The sequence below is a fragment of the Oculina patagonica genome, chromosome 10, assembly GCF_052425735.1.
Source record: "Oculina patagonica isolate OP01 chromosome 10, crgOcupat, whole genome shotgun sequence".
NCBI lineage: Eukaryota > Metazoa > Cnidaria > Anthozoa > Scleractinia > Oculinidae > Oculina > Oculina patagonica.
In genome coordinates this window covers 18992201-19010395 of record NC_135767.1, presented here as the reverse complement: position 1 = coordinate 19010395, position 18195 = coordinate 18992201, and the positions used below count along the sequence as shown (strand labels likewise).

The following is an 18195-nucleotide window of genomic DNA, read 5'->3' as shown; positions in this document are numbered from 1 at the left end:
TACGTTGATTTAAAAAGAAGTCTAAATGAATCACTTGATTTTTCCGAATGTAATTATCAAGTCAAAATGCTAAGTTAACAATAGATCGAATTCAGCGTGAACAAATACACAAATGTGTGACGCTAGAGTTTTGCACATATTAATTTAAACTATAGTGTCATTTTCAATTGTTGTCAAAGTAATGACTTTAAAGTTGTTGCATCAGTGAAATCAGGCCATGTAGCTTCTTGTTAATAATAACGAAAATATGCGAAGAAAACAACGCCCCAAAACGATAAATTCCCCAAGACTGAGCGCACTGTCATTTGACGAGATGTCAAAATATAGATAAATGCAAGCTTGTAGTACTAGTCTTGTTGATACCTGGGGGTGGGGGTGGGGTAGGGGGTTGGGAGGTGAAGACTGTGTTTTTTTCAATCAACTGTTAAGTAGAAAGAAGCCGGAAACGGGCAATAATTGTTTTGCACAGCCTTTCGCGTGGTTCTGGAAACTTATATTTTTTATGATTCTATTTATGAAATGGTAAGTCTTTGAGTTCTTTGAGATAACATAATACATGAGAACCCGCACGCACGTTCCGAGGATCTTTTGACATTAGCGTAACTTAAAACGACATTTTCCTTGATATCCGCCGTTGCATAGCAGTTCAAAAAGGTAAAAAAAAAAACCATGATTTTTATCTTCAGTCGTATTATTCAGCTAATAATGTGAGCTTCTAGCCAGAATTAAAACTTGCACGCTTCTCTCAGTTGATGAGAAACGGTCGAGCGATGTCATTCCATATTCTGTTGGATTTCTTTATCGTCTCCTGCTTCTCAATCACAAGGTGAGAATAATTCTAATTCTTTCCATTACGCAATTCTTCAGTTTATCAGGCATGCGACTGTGAAATGCTAACTGATTCCATGCGACTAGTGAAACAGTCGCCTTTTCAGTCAAGATCTCGCTATAAAATATCTAACTTTAGACGTTTTCGAATAATATTAATTTCTCTTATGCTAGCTTGTCTAGCTATATACCATTCTAAGAGTTTTGATGGTCTCGATTTTCCATACGTAAAATAACCTAAAAATTTCACTTTCTTTTAAGGCCAATTAAAACATTATGCCAGTCAAAACAGAGTGGCTTTCAAAATAGACTACGGCCGAAACTAAAAGCCCATCTGAAGAGTTTTTAAAACTATGTTATCTCAATTATCAGGGCATTGGGTCAGCAGAGATACAGAGTGTTGGACATGGACGCAAAAGGCAATCTTTACCTTTACAAGACTGCACTGCTCTGTAAGAACGAGATTATCAAGCGACTGATTAATGGAAAATACCATCTGGCAGATAAGAGTACAATAGGTAACGTATTTAACTCAATTCATGATACGGTCGTACTAAACTTAGAGTTATATCTGAAAAAGTCTCTGGGGAGAAGGGGACCAATCACCCTTTTAAGCGTAGTGTATTATAAGAAATATCGAAGACCATTTTGTTTATATTTCTAAATGTCGAGTTCTTTTGTTTCAAACACAGGACTGAGTAAGGCGTCCCCAGCGTTGAATTGCAAGGACCTGAAACAGAAAGCGCCATCACTCGTGTCAGGCGTCTATTGGATAGACCCAGATGGTGGTTCCCATGGTAACGCATTCCAGGCCTACTGCGACCAACAGACGGACGGAGGAGGCTGGACATTAGTTTGGAGTTACACCTTCACACATTACTCGAACTTTTGGACTGGCGACAACGCGGTCACCCCGCGTCCAACCTGGATAGCCGCAAAAGCCAACACTCGAGTGTCTACAACAGTTCCATTGAGTGAGACGCATTATGAGGCCATGAACTTTGCTTTGTGCATGTGACGCACCATTGGCAAAGAATTTCTGATCAAGAGCAACATCAACAACTGGATCGCATGCAAGGAAGGCACTGGTAGCATAGTGCAACAGAAGACGGGATCAGTCTCTTGTAAACTGGTTAAACAGGTTTCTAAGCAGTGTGCCGGTGTAGCGCCAAAATATTTCTGGTCCGGGTCTGATCTCTATGGACCGGGAATGTCGGTAGTACGTAATTATACTACGACCGTCTATTATTTTGATGGTAGCATCGGCACTTGGTCACCTACCCATGATCCATGCGGAAGAAACCAACCAAATCAATTAAAAGCTGTGGCTAATCCACATGGAAATATTTTTTTTCGTTAAACGATGTTCTCAGCGATCCTCTGTGCCTTTTGTCGTTTAATGTTAAGAAAGAGTAACATGAAGCTTCATGTAGACACAATTGCAGTACCGCTATTAAATAAATGCTAATATATATTTTCCTAGCTTGAGGTATTCAGTATAACCGCAGGTATATGATGATGTTCAAGGCATCTGTAGGCAAAGCCTGGTTCACTGTAACAGAAACAGTATCGTAAAATACTATATTTGTATAAGGAAGCGGCTAGTACAAACTTAATTTGAAAATAAACGTGGGTTTTAAAGAAGCTAGTGTCTGATTTAATGTCAGTACAACTGATCTTTTTTTCAATCCTGTCCTCAATTTATTCAGGTCCAATATTTGTAGTAATTCTTTAAAGTAAATTTATGCCTAACTACTGTACTGAAACTTATATCTCAATGTAGCTTGTAATTGGTTAACAATTTATGGTAGCTTTGTTGTTGTTTCGGGCGCAACTTATCGAAACAATTAATTTGGGTTCTACCTTAACCTAACCAAGTTTCAGCAAAATCAATGGAGCAATAATAATGCAGAAATATTAAGGTCATCTAAATTCCGTTCTGAAATTCTTTTGAAAACGCCCCCCCCCCCCCCCCTCCCCCTTTCCTCTTCCCCCTCATTTTTCCCTCTCCTGTACACCTTTTAATTGCTTGAACGTTTGGGAATGATTTACGAGTTTTTGAACTTCTGGGAGTCTTAGCAAAGAAAATGGGTAGATATATAAAACAAGCATTAAGGCGTTAAAAAGCCATCTTTATGTCCATATCAACGTCTCGTCTTGTCTTGCTCCGATTTTCTTCTCCTCTGAGTCAGTGGGCTGAATTAGCCAGAGTATAAGGGTTGTAAGTAAAATGTAGTAGTTTAATACTACACTTATGATTAATGTTTCAGCAAAGAAACTAATAAAAGAAAGGAAAACAGGCAATGCATTCATAAATCATCACTTCATATCTGCTTTTTTATATCGAACAAAATTATTTCCCATTGAAACCAACAGCACAGTTTTATTATGAATTGACAGAGAACACATACAGAAGAATTGCATTTAAGTAAAGTTAGTTTTTTGCTAGAAATGATATTGTACCGTAAAGTTCCGAAAGGAACGACCGCCGAAGATCTCATGCACCCTCACGGGCCTCCTAGCATTTTTATCGGGTTGCATTTATACTATTGGGTGGGGAGAGACACCCGGGGTTGGAGGCCTACTCAACAAAGTTTTATAGGGAGGCCCCGCAGGACAAACCACTAATGTACCATTTTTGACAGAAAAAGTAGCTCTTTCATATGCCTTCTTTGGAAAATAGTACCCCTTTATCATACCAAATGTGAAAACCCCACTGTATAACTTCCCTTTTCTAAAGGTAGCCCTCTATATGCTCATATGAATCAACTACTAGGTGCGTCTGTTCGCGATATTTCAAAAGACCCTTTTATGCTTAAATAATATTTTCCCTACCTTTTTATATATACCCAGGACGAAGAAGACACCCTTATCGAGTGGAGCCTCCCCGTACACTCCAAAGGGAGCAAACAACTCCTCCCCCGCCCCTCCTTCACCTCTGGAGGCATACGAGAGATAACTTACTTTCCCAATTATAGAACACAACACAACATTGCAACAAAATTAAACCAGGTCGTCGCTTTCGAGACTTTACAAAATGTTTTCTGTGACAATTAAGAATGAGTAGTCTTGTATAGCACTTCGCTGAAGTGTGACTTGTTGTCGGAGTTAAACATACAGAACAAGCAGTCCTGTTTTTTCACAATAACTAATTAATTTCAACCAGAGTTTTTACAGTATTCTGAGTCCTTCACAGTGCATCAGATAATCAGCGCTTGGCAGCTCCCTATTGGAAAAATAAAACAAAATATAATATTAGAAAGAAGTAGCAGAAACAAAAAAATATATAATTTAAAATTTGTTAATAATCGCCCCCTTTTTGATCACCGCCTTGCTGTGGCACGTTCCTCCAGGAATCACAGTTACGTACGTTTCAGAGGTTTCCTTTATTTGATAAATTTATTAGAGGTTACGATCAAGTGAACTTTGTTGTCCTGTCAAATTACAAATTTCCTTCCTTTTTTAAACAAAATTAAAGAGATTATCATAAAAAAATGCTATGTCACACAATCTTCAATGATTGTGTCATTTTAATTTCTTTCATTCCTATTCTATTTCTTGTAACAGGACCTAAACAGCATACGTATTCCAGGGCTATATAAATGACGTTGCAAACTACCGTACAAAAAAAGATGGCGGCTGTACATTTTACGGCAATACCTTGCGAACCTTACACAACCAATAGAGCACAATTACAAAGACTATTATTCGTGCTAGAAATTTTAGCTTTTCTGTGCGTTTTTCTGAGCGTCTTTACGTTTTCGCGCGCTAGGAATCTTTTTCGGTAAGGTGGATTCTTGCCATGCTTAAGCTAGTCTTTAAAATCAGGTTAAGCCTCAACAACCTTAAAAAATAAGATATATAACGAAATGATCGGAAACTTCAAAGAGCTGTGGATGATCACGTATTGCCCAAAATAGAATCAGATTCGGAAACTCATAAGACGATGTCTGCCGGGCCGACAAAAAAATCAGTATTTTAAAACGCGGTCTAAAACCTCAGAAAAAAAAAATAAATTACTATATTTAGAGAGGAAGCCACATAAGCTAAAGCTTGTTTTCGTGCGGGTCCTTTATCCAGGTCGAAATGGAATTTGGAAATGTTGGATTTGGTGGAGGAAGGAAAACCGGAGAACCCGGAGAAAAACCCTCGAAGCAAGGACGAGAACCAACAACAAACTCAACCCACATATGACGCCGAGTCCGGGAATCGAACCCGGGCAACATGTCCCTGTTTGTTTATGTATAGCTGTAATTTTCGGGATGTTATTTCATCGTAAACAAAATTTGCTAATAAATGCACACCCATGCAAGCTTCTTGAAGTATAGATGGAATGTAATGGAATTTTTTTTTTTACCTGAGCACAAGAGAATGTTTGACACGTTTGACTACACATGTGTGCTACTTCAAGGTCGCCGCAGTTTCCTTTCTCAAGTTCGTCTTCACAGGTTACGAGGTTGTGAGCGTCGTAGCACTCATCTACATAGCGTTGAAAGAGGAAACAAGAAAATAGTATCTGAACAAACTGTTTTGAAACCATTGTGCGACGGGTCGGGTACGCAGTTATCGTAAGGTCTGACATGAATGTATCGCTAATCCCCGGGGGGGGGGGGGTACTTCATATAACGGCCTATACGGGGAGGCTCCGCCCGAAAGGGGTACCTTTTTCAGGCTTCAGGTATATAAAAGGGTAGCGATTTCACAAGTTTAGGTATACGAAAGGGTATGGAAATCCGTCATTTAGGTTTTTTTAAAAGGCCTGTAATTAAAATATTTCGAACAACCCCCCACCCACGTTTATGGCTGAATTATTTTAATTTATTAAGCGCTTCATAAAAATTACAAGAAAACGTCCTGTTCTAAGGCTATGTGACGTCTTTTAGGTATATGAAAGGGGTACCTTTTTTCAGTAAAAGGTATACGAAAGGGGTACAATTTCTGTCAAAATGGTATATAAAAGGGTAAGGGGTAAGAGCTTGGGGCGGAGCCTCCCCGTATAAAACTTTTTTGAGTGCCCCCCCTCCCCCCCCCCCGGGCGCTAATCTTCGTTAAATAGAACAAACAACACGAACAATGCCCTTGCCCCCGTGACAATGACAACTTTTTTTTCCTTTTTTTTTAAAAAAAAAAAAACAATGGCAAGTGGTACATTAAAAGACCAGAAGCGTTATAAGCATACAAGAGCTGCTACGCCACTGTGACATCATATGAAAGCTATTGAGCAGGACTTCCATGTGGTAGTGTTCATTATACTGTACAAGGTGGTTCTAACCATGTTCAAGTCTGTGAATGAAACCCTAGTGTGTGACCACTCAAATGAAAGCTATTGAGCAGTACTTTCATGTGTTTATTATGCTGTACAAGGTGGTTCTAACTTAAAGTCTGTGGATGATACCCAAGCCGGTGTTTGACAATTCAAGTAAAGGCTACCAAGCAGTTTTTCTTCTAAACTATTCAGCACAGCATGAATATATATACTTTTAAGTGGTTCGACCTTGATTATTTTTAATTAAGACAATAACTTTATTTATCTTTACAGCTGTGACTCTACAGCCCAAATCCTTTCCTTAAATCGAATAAAAAAAAACATTATTATTTTTTTTGTCAATTGCTCAACTCAACACAGAATTTTCTCAACTCAACACAGAATCCCAAAACTTTAGCAAGTTTATACGGAAGGCCACATTGTAAAACTTAAAGTCAGGCATGAATAGGACTTTAAGCAATTGCCAAATAGTTGGATGGTTGATTGTAGATTTTAGCTTAGAAATATGATTAATATGTAAATTACATAATTTCTGAAAACACGGCCGGATTATTTTTCAACTTTCGAGACATTATGATGTTTTATTCAGACAGCGCGTGGGAGTCGAACAGAAAAAAAGTAATTAAATTGGGAGAAAAATGAGTCCATTCGGAAGCCGAATATAATGAATTGTGTTGCTAATTTGCTTAGTGTAATCCTGGGCGAGACCGCGCTCGCAGGTGCACATGTGTATTTTGTCAGGTTGTGTATTTTGTCAGTAATAATAAAAGATACATGTACATCTCAAGAACTTCTCGTTCAATCAAGCCTGTAAGATGAAGGAAGAAGATTTTTGTTTCTCTCACATCACACGGACTTTCAGCAACATTAATGTTTTCCGAACAGCTTATTCAATCACCTGCGTGGCCACCATACCGTTTTTGTTAGCCTCTATCGTTGGAAACTTGGCCATGTTGTTTTGCCTGTGGAAATGTCGCTCTTTGCATCCGCCTTTCAAGGCACTTCTTCGCAGCCTCGTAATTTCCGATTTTGGCGTTGGTTTAGTAGTGCAGCCTTTGTTTTTAGTCTCAAACTACATGGCATTAACCGGGAAATTGAGCTACTTTTGTGTGATAACCGAGGTCTACAACACATTCGCATATTTTCTCGCGGCAGTATCATTCGTAACGACAACATCTATAGCTGTGGACAGATTTCTCGCAATTCAACTACGCCTGAGATATCGCCAATTTGTAACTTTAAGAAGAACACACTTTCTTCTTGTTTTTATCTGGGCCTTATGCGCTTTTTTATCGTCCGTGTGGATCTGGGATCTGACACTGCACGAAATTTTCCGAGACGCACTCATGACTTTATGTATCACTATCGCATGTGTCTCCTACATCTGGGTCTTCATGTTGATACGTCAGCATCAAGTTGGGCTAAGTGCCAATCAAACCCAACAAAATGCAGCAGGATCTTTTCATTTGGGGCGTTACAAGAAAACAGTCACAAACACCATTTATGTCTTTAGCTTTCTTCTTATATGCTATTTGCCTTTCCTGTGTTTATCAGTAGCTGCTAGGAGATTTAAACAAAACGCTGTGTTATCGCTTTGCAAGGATATTGCTTCTGTACTTATCTTTGCCAACTCATCTTTTAACCCTGTGCTGTATTGTTGGAAAATATCTGAGATTCGACATATTGCCAAGACAAAGTTTGGCAAACTCTTGTGCAAGATCTAGCCCGAATCTTAAGCTTGGCTTCTCGGCTAACTATTGGACGTTTTTATCCGGCGTCATTAAACTGCTAAAATCAATTTCTAAACTTTTAATCCTGCAAAGATATTCTTTTCTCATACCGTAAAATTCCGGTTATAAGCCCTCGGCTTATCCAACTGCGTAAGGGGTTTTGTGTGGGCTTATAAGCGGAAGGGCTTATAAGCGAAGTAAAAAAACTTTCGAAAGAGCCACGGGAGTGTACTTAAAATACGTTTTTAAGTTAAAAACGCACAATAAAGCAATATTTAGCCCTGTCCAGTACTGTCATCCAGCAGCGGGGGCTTATATCCGGGGGGGGGGGGGAGGGGGGCTAACCCGGCTTATAATCGGATGTATTATTTTGTTTCCAGGTAGATGGGCTTATAACCGGGGGAAGCTTATAAGGGGAATTATAATTATAATTGAGTAAAAATGATACAACGTCGTTTTTTACGTTTTTTTTTACAGAATAGTTCCATTCTAATCGAAATTAAAAACAAAATCAATCACAAGCATTTTAAACCTGACTAGAAATTCTATATCGAAAAATGTTACAAGATGGCGTTGAAAACCGTGAAATTCCTCGACAACAAATCTTAATCTTAACTTTTTTTTAACATACCACAGCGTGCACAAGTCTTGCGACATTTTCCACTCCAAGGAAATCGATAGCAGTTCCCTGCTGCTTTTTCCTCGATGCATACAATCTCGTCTACTAGGTCCTGACAAACTAAAAAAGAAACAATAATTAAGCAAGGTTAAAAGCGAGATAAGCGCAAAATCCCGTGCAAATCTTAACAACTGAACTGCAATGTGCACGGAAGAACGAGAATAGAAATTTGTTGGTGAAGAGAAATTGCAAAAAATTTCCAACCAGGGTCAAAGAGGCAATTCACATAAGACTTCGCCCTAATAATATCAACAGGGATAATGGAATTGAAATTCCTGAGGCATGGATGCCCACGATCAAAAAACACAACAACAGGAGAACTGTGCGACAGCGGACCGCTGAGGGAACAACAGGACACAGAAACAGCGAGGATCGAAATGCGCCAATCACAGCTGTTGAAAACCAACCAATCACAGCGCAGCAGCGTGCTTTATAACTTAACGCACAACCAGTCGACCTTATCGCCTGATGAAGACTAGCAGTGTGCAGTCGAAACGTCGCGATCTCCATCACACGTGACTACGTCGTGAGACAAACGAAAAATACTTTATTATTGTACTCTACCACGATGAATAACCACAACATTTTTTACGATAATTGCAATAAATTTTCGAAACTAAACGTTTCGGGTTAAGACTTCTTAGTGGAAGAAAGAGCAACTTTCATTTGAGAATCATAATAATTCACGTCTCTTTAGTTTTGCTTTATTACGCTTCCTGATTGGTTTTAAAAAAACGCACGACACTTTCTCAACCAATCAGAAAAGAAACCAAAACTAATCGTGATTCGCTCGCACGCGTTTTCGCGCGCTTCACGCCCGCTGCGTGTGTTTGCTTCGAGTTTTGATTGGTTCACTGGATTGTCTGTGTCCTTCGTGATTGGCCAGAGTGATGACTTAGGTTTTAGTTTTACGACAGTCAAGCGAAAATCGCTCAAACGTTACCAAAAAAATACAACGCACCAAAAGCGAGCGCGCGCAATGGCAAAAGGGCAATAATGCTAACGTTTATCCTACGTGTACCAAGATCTTCTCTGTGTATATGCACAGCGCTTAGTTAAAAGATCATTTGCATTTCTTGTCTCTTTAGTTGAATGTGGCTACCCACTCCACAATTAGCTTCCTTTGGATTCATTTGGAATCGTTCAACCCCTTGTGAATATTGCCGGTCCAAATAAACTCTATTTTCTAGTACTCTGATCTTATCAGCTATGAAGAACAGACAAATTAAATTTAAAAAAAAAAATCCCGAAACAGATATTGTTATCTGACAATATGGGCGTGTATTTCAAAAGGCATGGAAAGAGATTTAAAGAGATTCTGCGTTGCCTAGCTACCAGAAAATGGGGCCGAACAACTGAATGAAAATGTGCTGTGTTTGTTAATCATTACACTAAAAATAAAAATGAGTATTTATGTTGAAGTACGGTGTTACTTGTCTAAAAATGTGACCAAGAACCTCTTGTAAAGCTCTTTTAAGGCGTTTAATTTCGAAATTGTATCCCTGCTCTGATTAATATTATTAATAATAGTATGCGGGAACATAATTATGAACAAACTTATTAGTATTCAAGATGTTACTTTTCCTAAGTGCTTTGAAAAAAATCAAATTAGAAAAGCGAGTTTAGAAATAATATTTTTGTTAGTCAAGATATGCAGCTCCCAGGCGATTTTTAACAGAAATATGAACTCGTTGGATGTTGAAAGATATGATTTAGTGCAACAACCGTGATATATCTTACATATCAAGACTGAGTAGTTATAATAAGCAGCACTCTTTGAAAGATAAGTAAATATTGTTCTGCGCTTTAAATAAACTTTGTAAAATAGCGAATATATGAGAAATAGAAACTCTAACAGTGATATAGGTGGAATATCGAGTTTTGTGGAAAACTAGCATCAAAAACAAACATTATTGCAACGTTAAACTAAATAATAAAGTTTATTTGACTTGAAAAATATTGCTTGGTCCTCGATAGAAATTATTTTCGCTGATTTCTCGTGCCCCTCCGGGCGACGCCACCGTGTTTCAGACATCTTAACTTGTAATCTATCCTGTATGCTTATCAAATTACCGGGACACGATTTCAGATCATATTTCCTATCTATATTCCGATAAACTAATATTGTAATAATTGTGCCTTAATTTGTTCGCACGTTTCTAGTCAGAACGGTGAGCGATTTCAATCTATCCCGATCTGGCGTTGTCATAGGTTGCTAAACTTCTCAGCCTCACTTTAATTAATATTCACAAAGAAAGCTGGTTTACAACTCCTTATATTAAATAGCGAACAGGCTCGTTTAGAAACAACTCTAATGCCCCCTTTGGAGTTAGGTGAAATTCGACTTAACTGAGCCAAATTCATAGTGTTTATTTAGAAGAAAATGCCCCGACCCGAAATTCAAAGAATATAGTGCTATTCAAATTGGGGCAAAATGCTGCATATATGCGGACACCAAGGTATTCACCGATAAAATCTACAAGAGTGCAGTGCAATTTAAAAGAAAAAAATCAAATTGCGAAATAAAAGATATCCTTCCCACTAAACACTTTTATCAGTTGAGTCACTTAGGGTGAAACAAACTTATGGCAAAGACACGTTTCTTATCAAAGATTGAGTTTCTACCTACCAATGTCACTTTTCGCAAGTAAAACTCCTTGCATCAGAAGTAGACACATGAAAAATAATTCTGCAATACCCATGATGGAAAAACTATCCGAAGTGAGCGAGCGACGTACGTTATTCTTGTTTAGGACTGTTTAATGAATGCTTATTCAAATCCTCCGCAGAAAGCCAACATTAAAATGATTGTGAATATTTAAGAACAAGGTTTAATCCAGTTTTAAACTTATACTTTAATTATTCCATTAGTCACTGAGCCACATCACGTTACATATGTCATTTTGAATAGCACCTGTCAAATACTGTTAGCTGGGTATGTAAACAAAATAAAGTGAAGGCTTATTTCTACCGGAACCGAAGAGGACGTGAAGGCATTAATTACAAAAAAGTAAATCAGATTTATTAATTTATGGAAATTACACTCAGTAGATTGGTAATTGTTGTTTGCCCTCGAGTTTTCTTGCCATGTTGCTGGGTTTTATCACCATCAGAAGAAAAAATAAATTTACCCCACGATTTCTCTTAGTGGCCCGATTTAATTTCTCGATAAATTATCGTCTCCATTGTAGGCTCACTACTTACAAAATACTCGAGCTCGTGGTCTAATTATGCTAGTAGATTTTTCTTTATAAGTATGTATTTTATAAGTAGTTTCCCTTCAACTGACTGCACTAAGTAAAACACTGAAAATTTACCCCATGATTTCTTGGAATGGCCGGACTTCTCAAACAAATATCCCTCTCCCTTATAGGCTCGAGAATTTTAGTTTCTACTGTAGTTATACCTAAACAGGCGGGGATTTATATGACACAAATGATAATAGCAACTCAGGAAAAAATGTATATTTTACTTAATTTTGACTTCAAAAAATTGACGATTTGACAATCAGAAAATAAGAATGACAGGCGACTTGTGGACTGTTCACTTGTAAAAATGTAAACAATCAAAGAAGCAACTGAAAATACTCCAGAGCTTATGGTCTAATTGTGCTATTATAGAATTTATAAGTATTTTCCAAGATAAATGAGGGAAACCAGGATAAAGAAAAGATGAAGCCAGTTGCGGGCTTTTACAAGGCAATTCCTCTTTTGATCAACTTTATCAATGCAACTTATGTAGCTTAATTCCAGTTGGTCGATTACAAATTATTTATTATAAAGCTGTGTCTCACAAGGACTCGGAACCACCGTATTCAAGAATTTAACTGGTGAATCAGGAGCTCCTGCTAGAATCCAGACGAATCCGCGCAGTCTTGGTTTTCCCATTCAATGTCTCGTACTAGGCCCACAACACCAAGCGCCTTACTCTCCAACCAAGTCAAGGAGAGACGGCTGGGGGGAACGAGGGAGACCGCTGACTACTAGCAGTCTCTAATTTTTCTCAGGGTCAGTAGCGTGGAGCGACACGCGAGCGCGCGAAAAAATTTCTTCGCGCGAGGAGATCTACACCCATATCTAGACTACTGCATTTGAGAAGAAAAATGTAAGCGATCTACAATGTTACATGGAAAGAGACAGTGTCCCGAATGGTTGTCGAAAGTCCCCTTTCCTAAATTCCACATAATATTGCCAAATGCTACCAAATCATGGGCTCCTGACCAAATATACAAATAAATTGAATAAAAAGATTCCACGAGCAAAAGGAACAAGTATTTTGGGGAAGAAAAACAGGGTGAATAGGGGAACGTAGATCCGCAGATCCGAACTATTTGTTGGCCAAATAAAAATAAATAAAAATTCGTCTATTTTTACGGGGGCACTTAACAGTCTGGACAACCTTTCTCGTTCCCGTCGTTGGAAGAAGTTGGTTTCGTGGGGTAGGAACCGGAGAACCCGGAGAAAACCTCGGAGCAGGACGGAACAACAACAAACTACACAATGACGTCGGGTCGGGGAATCGAACTCGGGCTACATTGGTGGGGGCGGCGCTCTCACCACTGCGCCATCCAAATCCGTCGCTGCCACTTTTTTTGGGTCAAATCCAGATCTCCACTAACTGAAAACGTTCTGTAGGTATGGTTTCACTGCGTTGTCTGTCGTAACTTGTTTGCAGTAATTGTTTTCTAATTTTAAAGGTCAAATAAAGAAGGTAGAATATTTAGTAAAAGTCACTTAGTTTAAAGAAGGTAAAATATATGCAAGCAGACTAGCAGCTGCCTTCCTAGCTCGCAAAAGGAAAAAGTTTTGTAATTGGCGTTATCAGAAGTAACTATTCACAATCTTTGATTCTTTTTGGCAGAACATAAAATCAAATTCAGAAAAAAAAACACTATAAAATACATGGCACCGAGTTTTCCCTTAATACAATCGAATACTGCCAAGATATAGCTTTTTCTACCAGCTCGAATATATGTTCAAGCAGACAGCTAAGTCATAAAGACAATGATTACAATGTGCGCGCATGCACAGTGTCTTGACGTAGAACCAGTCTGACGTAGAACTTAACTCTCAGATCTGGAAAATCCTTCATATATTTTTGAAATATTTCAAACATGGGCCTAAAAAGGATTACAAATTTCAGTGAACGAAATAATATTTTTAAGGCAAGACAACTTAAAATCTGTAGACAAAGAAATGACATTTTTTTTCATTCAAAAGTCAAAATAAGAAGGGACGAAATACAAGCTGTCAGGTAAAAGAAGATTAGACAGCTACCTTTTTGTCTTTAAAGAAAAACCGTTTCCCTTTTAATTTTACTTGTCCAGTTTCAGCTGTGAACAGGCAGGTTATTTCAGGTTGTTAATGAAAACCCTTTCAAACAGACTGAATATATATGACTTTTTGACTTATGAGTTTTTTGGGGATTCATTCACAATTTTCATGTCACTTTTCAGTATATTAAAACGACAGCTTCTTTTTGGGGGTGTAATAGCTTTTCTGCGCATTAATTCAGTGTTGCTAATGTTGGAAAATGCTCCCTTTCTGAGTTTATTAAAAAAAACGACAGCTTTTGGGGGGCTAATAACTTTTTTGTGCATTAATTCAGCGTTGCAATTGTTAAAAACGTGATCTGCATGTTAATAGAGACGAACAGTTGTCATCTCCAGGAAAAGCTAAAAAGTTTCTTTGCTTCCTTTAAGCTAATCGTGTTTAGTCATCATTGGCATTCACAAAACTGTAATCGGGATGGCAATAAGAACCTTTAGTTCCTTGCAGTGGCCTGAAAGAATTCTATGCGGCAGTCGGTCTTTAGTTGAAAATCCTCTCTTAAAGTGTTTTATTATAAATTAAATAAAAATGTTGCTACCTTTTAATTTAGGGCAGGATGCGTGCAGTGGTGACTGAACGTAGAAACTTTGATCTCTTAAAAAAAAAAAGAGTTAAAAAAATTAGATTGCTTAACTGGAATTCTTAGAGCCAGAGAACCTTTCTGCAAGTGAAATGATCCTCCGGCGGTATCACCCTGAACAAAAAACGGACAGAATTAGCTTTGAAATCGCAGCTGCTTTGCACGAACGATTTGCTTTACACCTGGCATATATCGTCTATCGAACGTTTGTAATCGAACCCAATCGAACACCAATCGTTCGATTGGGTTCGTTAATCGAACATACGTGATCGAACTCACAATAAAATTTGGTCAATCGAACAAAATCGACCGTTCGATCACCGAACTCCTGTTTGTTTCTATTGCTGATATTTTGTGGTGCACCGTCCCCCTGATTAGTACTGCGTGATTGACTTATCATAAGACGGATTCCAAACAAAATCGAAGCGGATTGAGATCGATCGTGTTCGATTGCAAATTTTATTGTGAGTTCGATCATGTTCGAAATGATCGAACTTCCAGCCAAGCAGTTGTTTGATTTTGTTCGACTACCGAACCTAATCGAACGATTGGCGTTCGATTAGGTCCGATTGATTTTTGGTTCGATTTTGTTCGATTGGATACACCGGTTACACACGAACGACGGATTTAATCGTACGTCTGAAAACTGCGATCTTGCGACCTTGACACGAATTGTGCGATAAAAATCTCAGGGTATAAAATCGTGACCGGAATCACTGCACCAAAAATCGGCTTTGCAAATGGGCGTTTGTATATGTAAATAAAATATTATCCAAAAAAATAAGCCTTTTAGACACGGCTTTCAAGTGGAAGGTTTCTTGTTTATATAAGAGATTCAATATAAGCACGCAAGCCAATATTAAAAATAAGATACAGTTGGTAGCCACAGGAGTTTGTTTTAGGGCTGACATTTTTAGTTGGCAAGACAAAATTTTCATGATTAATTTATCAGTTTGTCAGGAAAATACGTCAGAAGATTAGTTGAGAAATGAATGAGTCAATTTTAGAGGTTAAACGGAAAAAGGCATCCTGTTGCGATGCCAGCGTGATATTTATTTAACCTACTGACTAAGTGATATTTTAGATATCTACCCACTTCTGTGGCAGCTGAAAACGTTTAAGGCAGGTAGCATAAGTGTCACCGTCTCGGATCAAACGAGATCAGTTGGCTCGCACAGACCTTCGACGGAAAATACAGCCGCGTTTTAAATACACAGAAGCTACATTGATGAACCAAAAGATCCATCAAATCTACTGCAAGGAATCGACCAGCCGAATTTCTTTTTTAAAGGTGGAATGTAAATTTAAAGTGGCTCTCAAAGGATCAAGAACGAGCACTCCATTTGATTTAACGTAACAGCAGTGTTTTGAAAGCCGTTTTCGACGATGCAGTCTACGATCTCGAACAACTCTTCATCAATTCCCACCGACCAGGGAGTGAGCAACAATGTCATAGCTCAGCTTCTACCGATTGCCATTTTGATCGTCTTCGTAAATGGTATCGTGTTTCTGTTATTCGCCAAAGAAAAGAGACTTAGAACACCGACGAATTATTTACTGTTCAGTTTAGCGGTCTGCGATTTTATGACGGGATTCATTAATGTGCCTCTCACCATAATTATGTTAATGCGACTCATCTCTCCCCCGCCTGGTAAAATATTGGGATTTTTCTTGGTTGTTCTACATAACTTAGTCGTCGTTCTAGTGGTCTACCACATTTTTGCCATCACAGCGGAGAGATATTTCTCAATAATTCATCCATTTCGTCACCGCTGGCAGATGACAAAGAAATCCTCTCTGAAGATTATTGGCATTATTTGGCTGGCTGCTGTCATCATCGCCTTTATGCCAATCACGTGGTTTACAAGATTTTTGACTTCCCCTCAGAGCGGTATTTTAACTGTCACATTGCAGATTCAAATGGGTCATATTATTTTCTGTATTGTTTTCGTGTTTCTAGCGCCGTATGTTTTCATTGTCTACTCGCAATTTGTTATGTTTAAAAAGATCAAGCAAAACACGCTTACCTTTAGAGGAGAAAGGGGAGCTGACTCTTCGGTCTACAGGAAAGCTAAAGATAGCAAAAGATGTTTGATAATTTTCGCACTTATGGCATTTTTCTACGCTATCTGTTGGTTTCCTTGGTTTGTGATCAGCCTTTTCCACAGTCTTTGGTTTCCTCTTGGTAAAGAGGCATACAAGATTTTGTTGGAATTTTCGCAAGCATTTCTCATCTTAAGATATCTCACATCAATTGTCAACCCAGTACTTTATACGTTTCTTAAAAGAGACTTCCTTGACGCTTTTAAGACTATCATTTTAAGACGGAAAATCCAGCGGAGAAACAGTCAACCAGCAAGCTTGATACAGGATCCTGTGACACTTGAGCGTGGGTTCGATAACCACTGCTTACGCTTGTTAGTTAAAGAAGAGGCAGCCTCGTTCCCAGGAAGTGTCTCCCCTGGGAACGAGGTTGAAGACGAGGAATATATGGAGTATATTACAGTGGTGTAGATGAACATCAGACTGAAGACTGTGATGGCAGCTATTTATGGCATCTCACGCAAGACATAACATTGCAAGGCTATATGCAAATATTCAGGCATAATTTTGTGCATAATATAAATGCCAAAGAATCGAACATCATATCTTAACAAACGTGAAACGTCGACGCTGTGCTAAAGAGTATTTTGACGCATTGGGGGGGGGGTGGGGGGGGGCGCCCGCCCCCCCGGTCCCCGGGGTGTTTTTTTTTTTTTTTTTTCTTTCTCTTCTTTTTTTTCCTCTTTTCTTCCTTTTCCCCCAAAAAAAAATTTAAAACCCAACGCAAAACCTGTTTTTTTCATAATAAAAATATAATTTTTTTTTTTTTTTTTTTATTCGTAGGTATCGGTACGCGTAAAAGTAAAACGTTCAAGCATTATGTGTGAATCCCCATGAACAATGCGCTTTGAAGCATGCAATCCTCGGCTAATTTTCGCTGACGTTATTTATTACATAAATATCCAATGCAAGACCTGGACTAAAAAAATACAGTCAACTCTCTCTAAGACGGACACCGTTGGGACCGGCTCTTACTGTCCGTCTTAGAGAGGTGTCCGTCTTATAGGGAGATTAGTTACAGTACAATGACTGAAAAACGGCATGGACGGGACCAACACCAGGTGTCCGTCCTGCAGAGGGTCCGTTTTATAGTGGTGTCCGTTAAAAGAGAGTTGAATGTATAATGAAACAGAATACGAGTCTCGTATTTTCACTTAAAGGGGCTTCCTACCCCTCCCCGAACCTAACATTTTGCCCAAAGCGATAAGTAAGGGTAAATGTTAGGTTTGGGGACGGGGTAGGTGAGCAGTTTCTCCAGAAACCTTTAAAGGGCTTGATCCCGGATTTTAGCAGTTTTTTTGAACAGTCAAATATATATTTGTGTCAAAAGAAAACTAAAAATAATGGTCCATTTTTTACAACTGCCGTTAGAGCGCTGAAACTAATAACGCGTGAGCGTCTTTGGCGAAGATGGCTCGGATGGAAATGGATTACAACTTGAAAAATTTAGCCTTCACTTTTAAGTTGTTTCCGCGCGTCTTAAAAAATATTGATATTTATAGCCATGGTTTGATTTCTCTCCGCAAACTAAGGTTTTATTTTCCTTTAGATGTTCAAAAATAATGTTTTCCATAAGATAAGTTGCCTACCACTAATTTCAAACAGTTTAGAGAACAGGTCGACAAAATCTCCGCGACGTAGCTCTTTTTATTAAAGTAATAGAACTCAAACCCAAGTAG

At 38.5% G+C, this 18195-nt stretch overlaps 3 protein-coding genes across 3 annotated transcripts in view; 1 reads left to right on the top strand and 2 right to left on the bottom strand.

Annotated features, from left to right (window-relative positions):
- Nucleotides 1–3475: 3475 nt before the first annotated feature.
- Nucleotides 3476–11347, bottom strand: LOC144629241 (uncharacterized). Its single transcript, XM_078487479.1, has 4 exons — nt 11133–11347; nt 8456–8563; nt 5186–5307; nt 3476–4054 (listed from the first exon to the last, which is right to left on the bottom strand). The coding sequence occupies exons 1-4, from the start codon at nt 11203–11205 to the stop codon at nt 4037–4039; spliced, it is 321 nt and encodes a 106-aa protein (XP_078343605.1). The 5' UTR covers nt 11206–11347; the 3' UTR covers nt 3476–4036.
- Nucleotides 11348–15404: 4057 nt separating this feature from the next.
- On the top strand, nt 15405–17077 carry LOC144628427 (neuromedin-U receptor 2-like). Its single transcript, XM_078486517.1, has one exon. The coding sequence runs from the start codon at nt 15800–15802 to the stop codon at nt 16925–16927; it is 1128 nt and encodes a 375-aa protein (XP_078342643.1). The 5' UTR covers nt 15405–15799; the 3' UTR covers nt 16928–17077.
- A 1110-nt stretch (nt 17078–18187) lies between these two features.
- Nucleotides 18188–18195, bottom strand: part of LOC144629021 (dnaJ homolog subfamily C member 2-like) — a 15534-nt gene continuing 15526 nt past the window's right edge. Inside the window, exon 18 of the mRNA XM_078487173.1 lies at nt 18188–18195. This exon is cut by the window's right edge and continues 242 nt beyond it. The gene's annotated coding sequence lies outside the window, so the exon portion shown is untranslated.

Coding starts and splice junctions, on each gene's coding strand:
- LOC144629241 (XM_078487479.1), bottom strand. CDS start 11,205: ATGGGTATTGCAGAATTATTTTTCATGTGTCTACTTCTGATGCAAGGA. Junction 8,564..11,132: donor ACTTGCGAAAAGTGACATTG/GTAGGTAGAAAC, acceptor TTTCTTTTTTAG/TTTGTCAGGACCTAGTAGAC. Junction 5,308..8,455: donor CAAGACTTGTGCACGCTGTG/GTATGTTAAAAA, acceptor AACGCTATGTAG/ATGAGTGCTACGACGCTCAC.
- LOC144628427 (XM_078486517.1), top strand. CDS start 15,800: ATGCAGTCTACGATCTCGAACAACTCTTCATCAATTCCCACCGACCAG.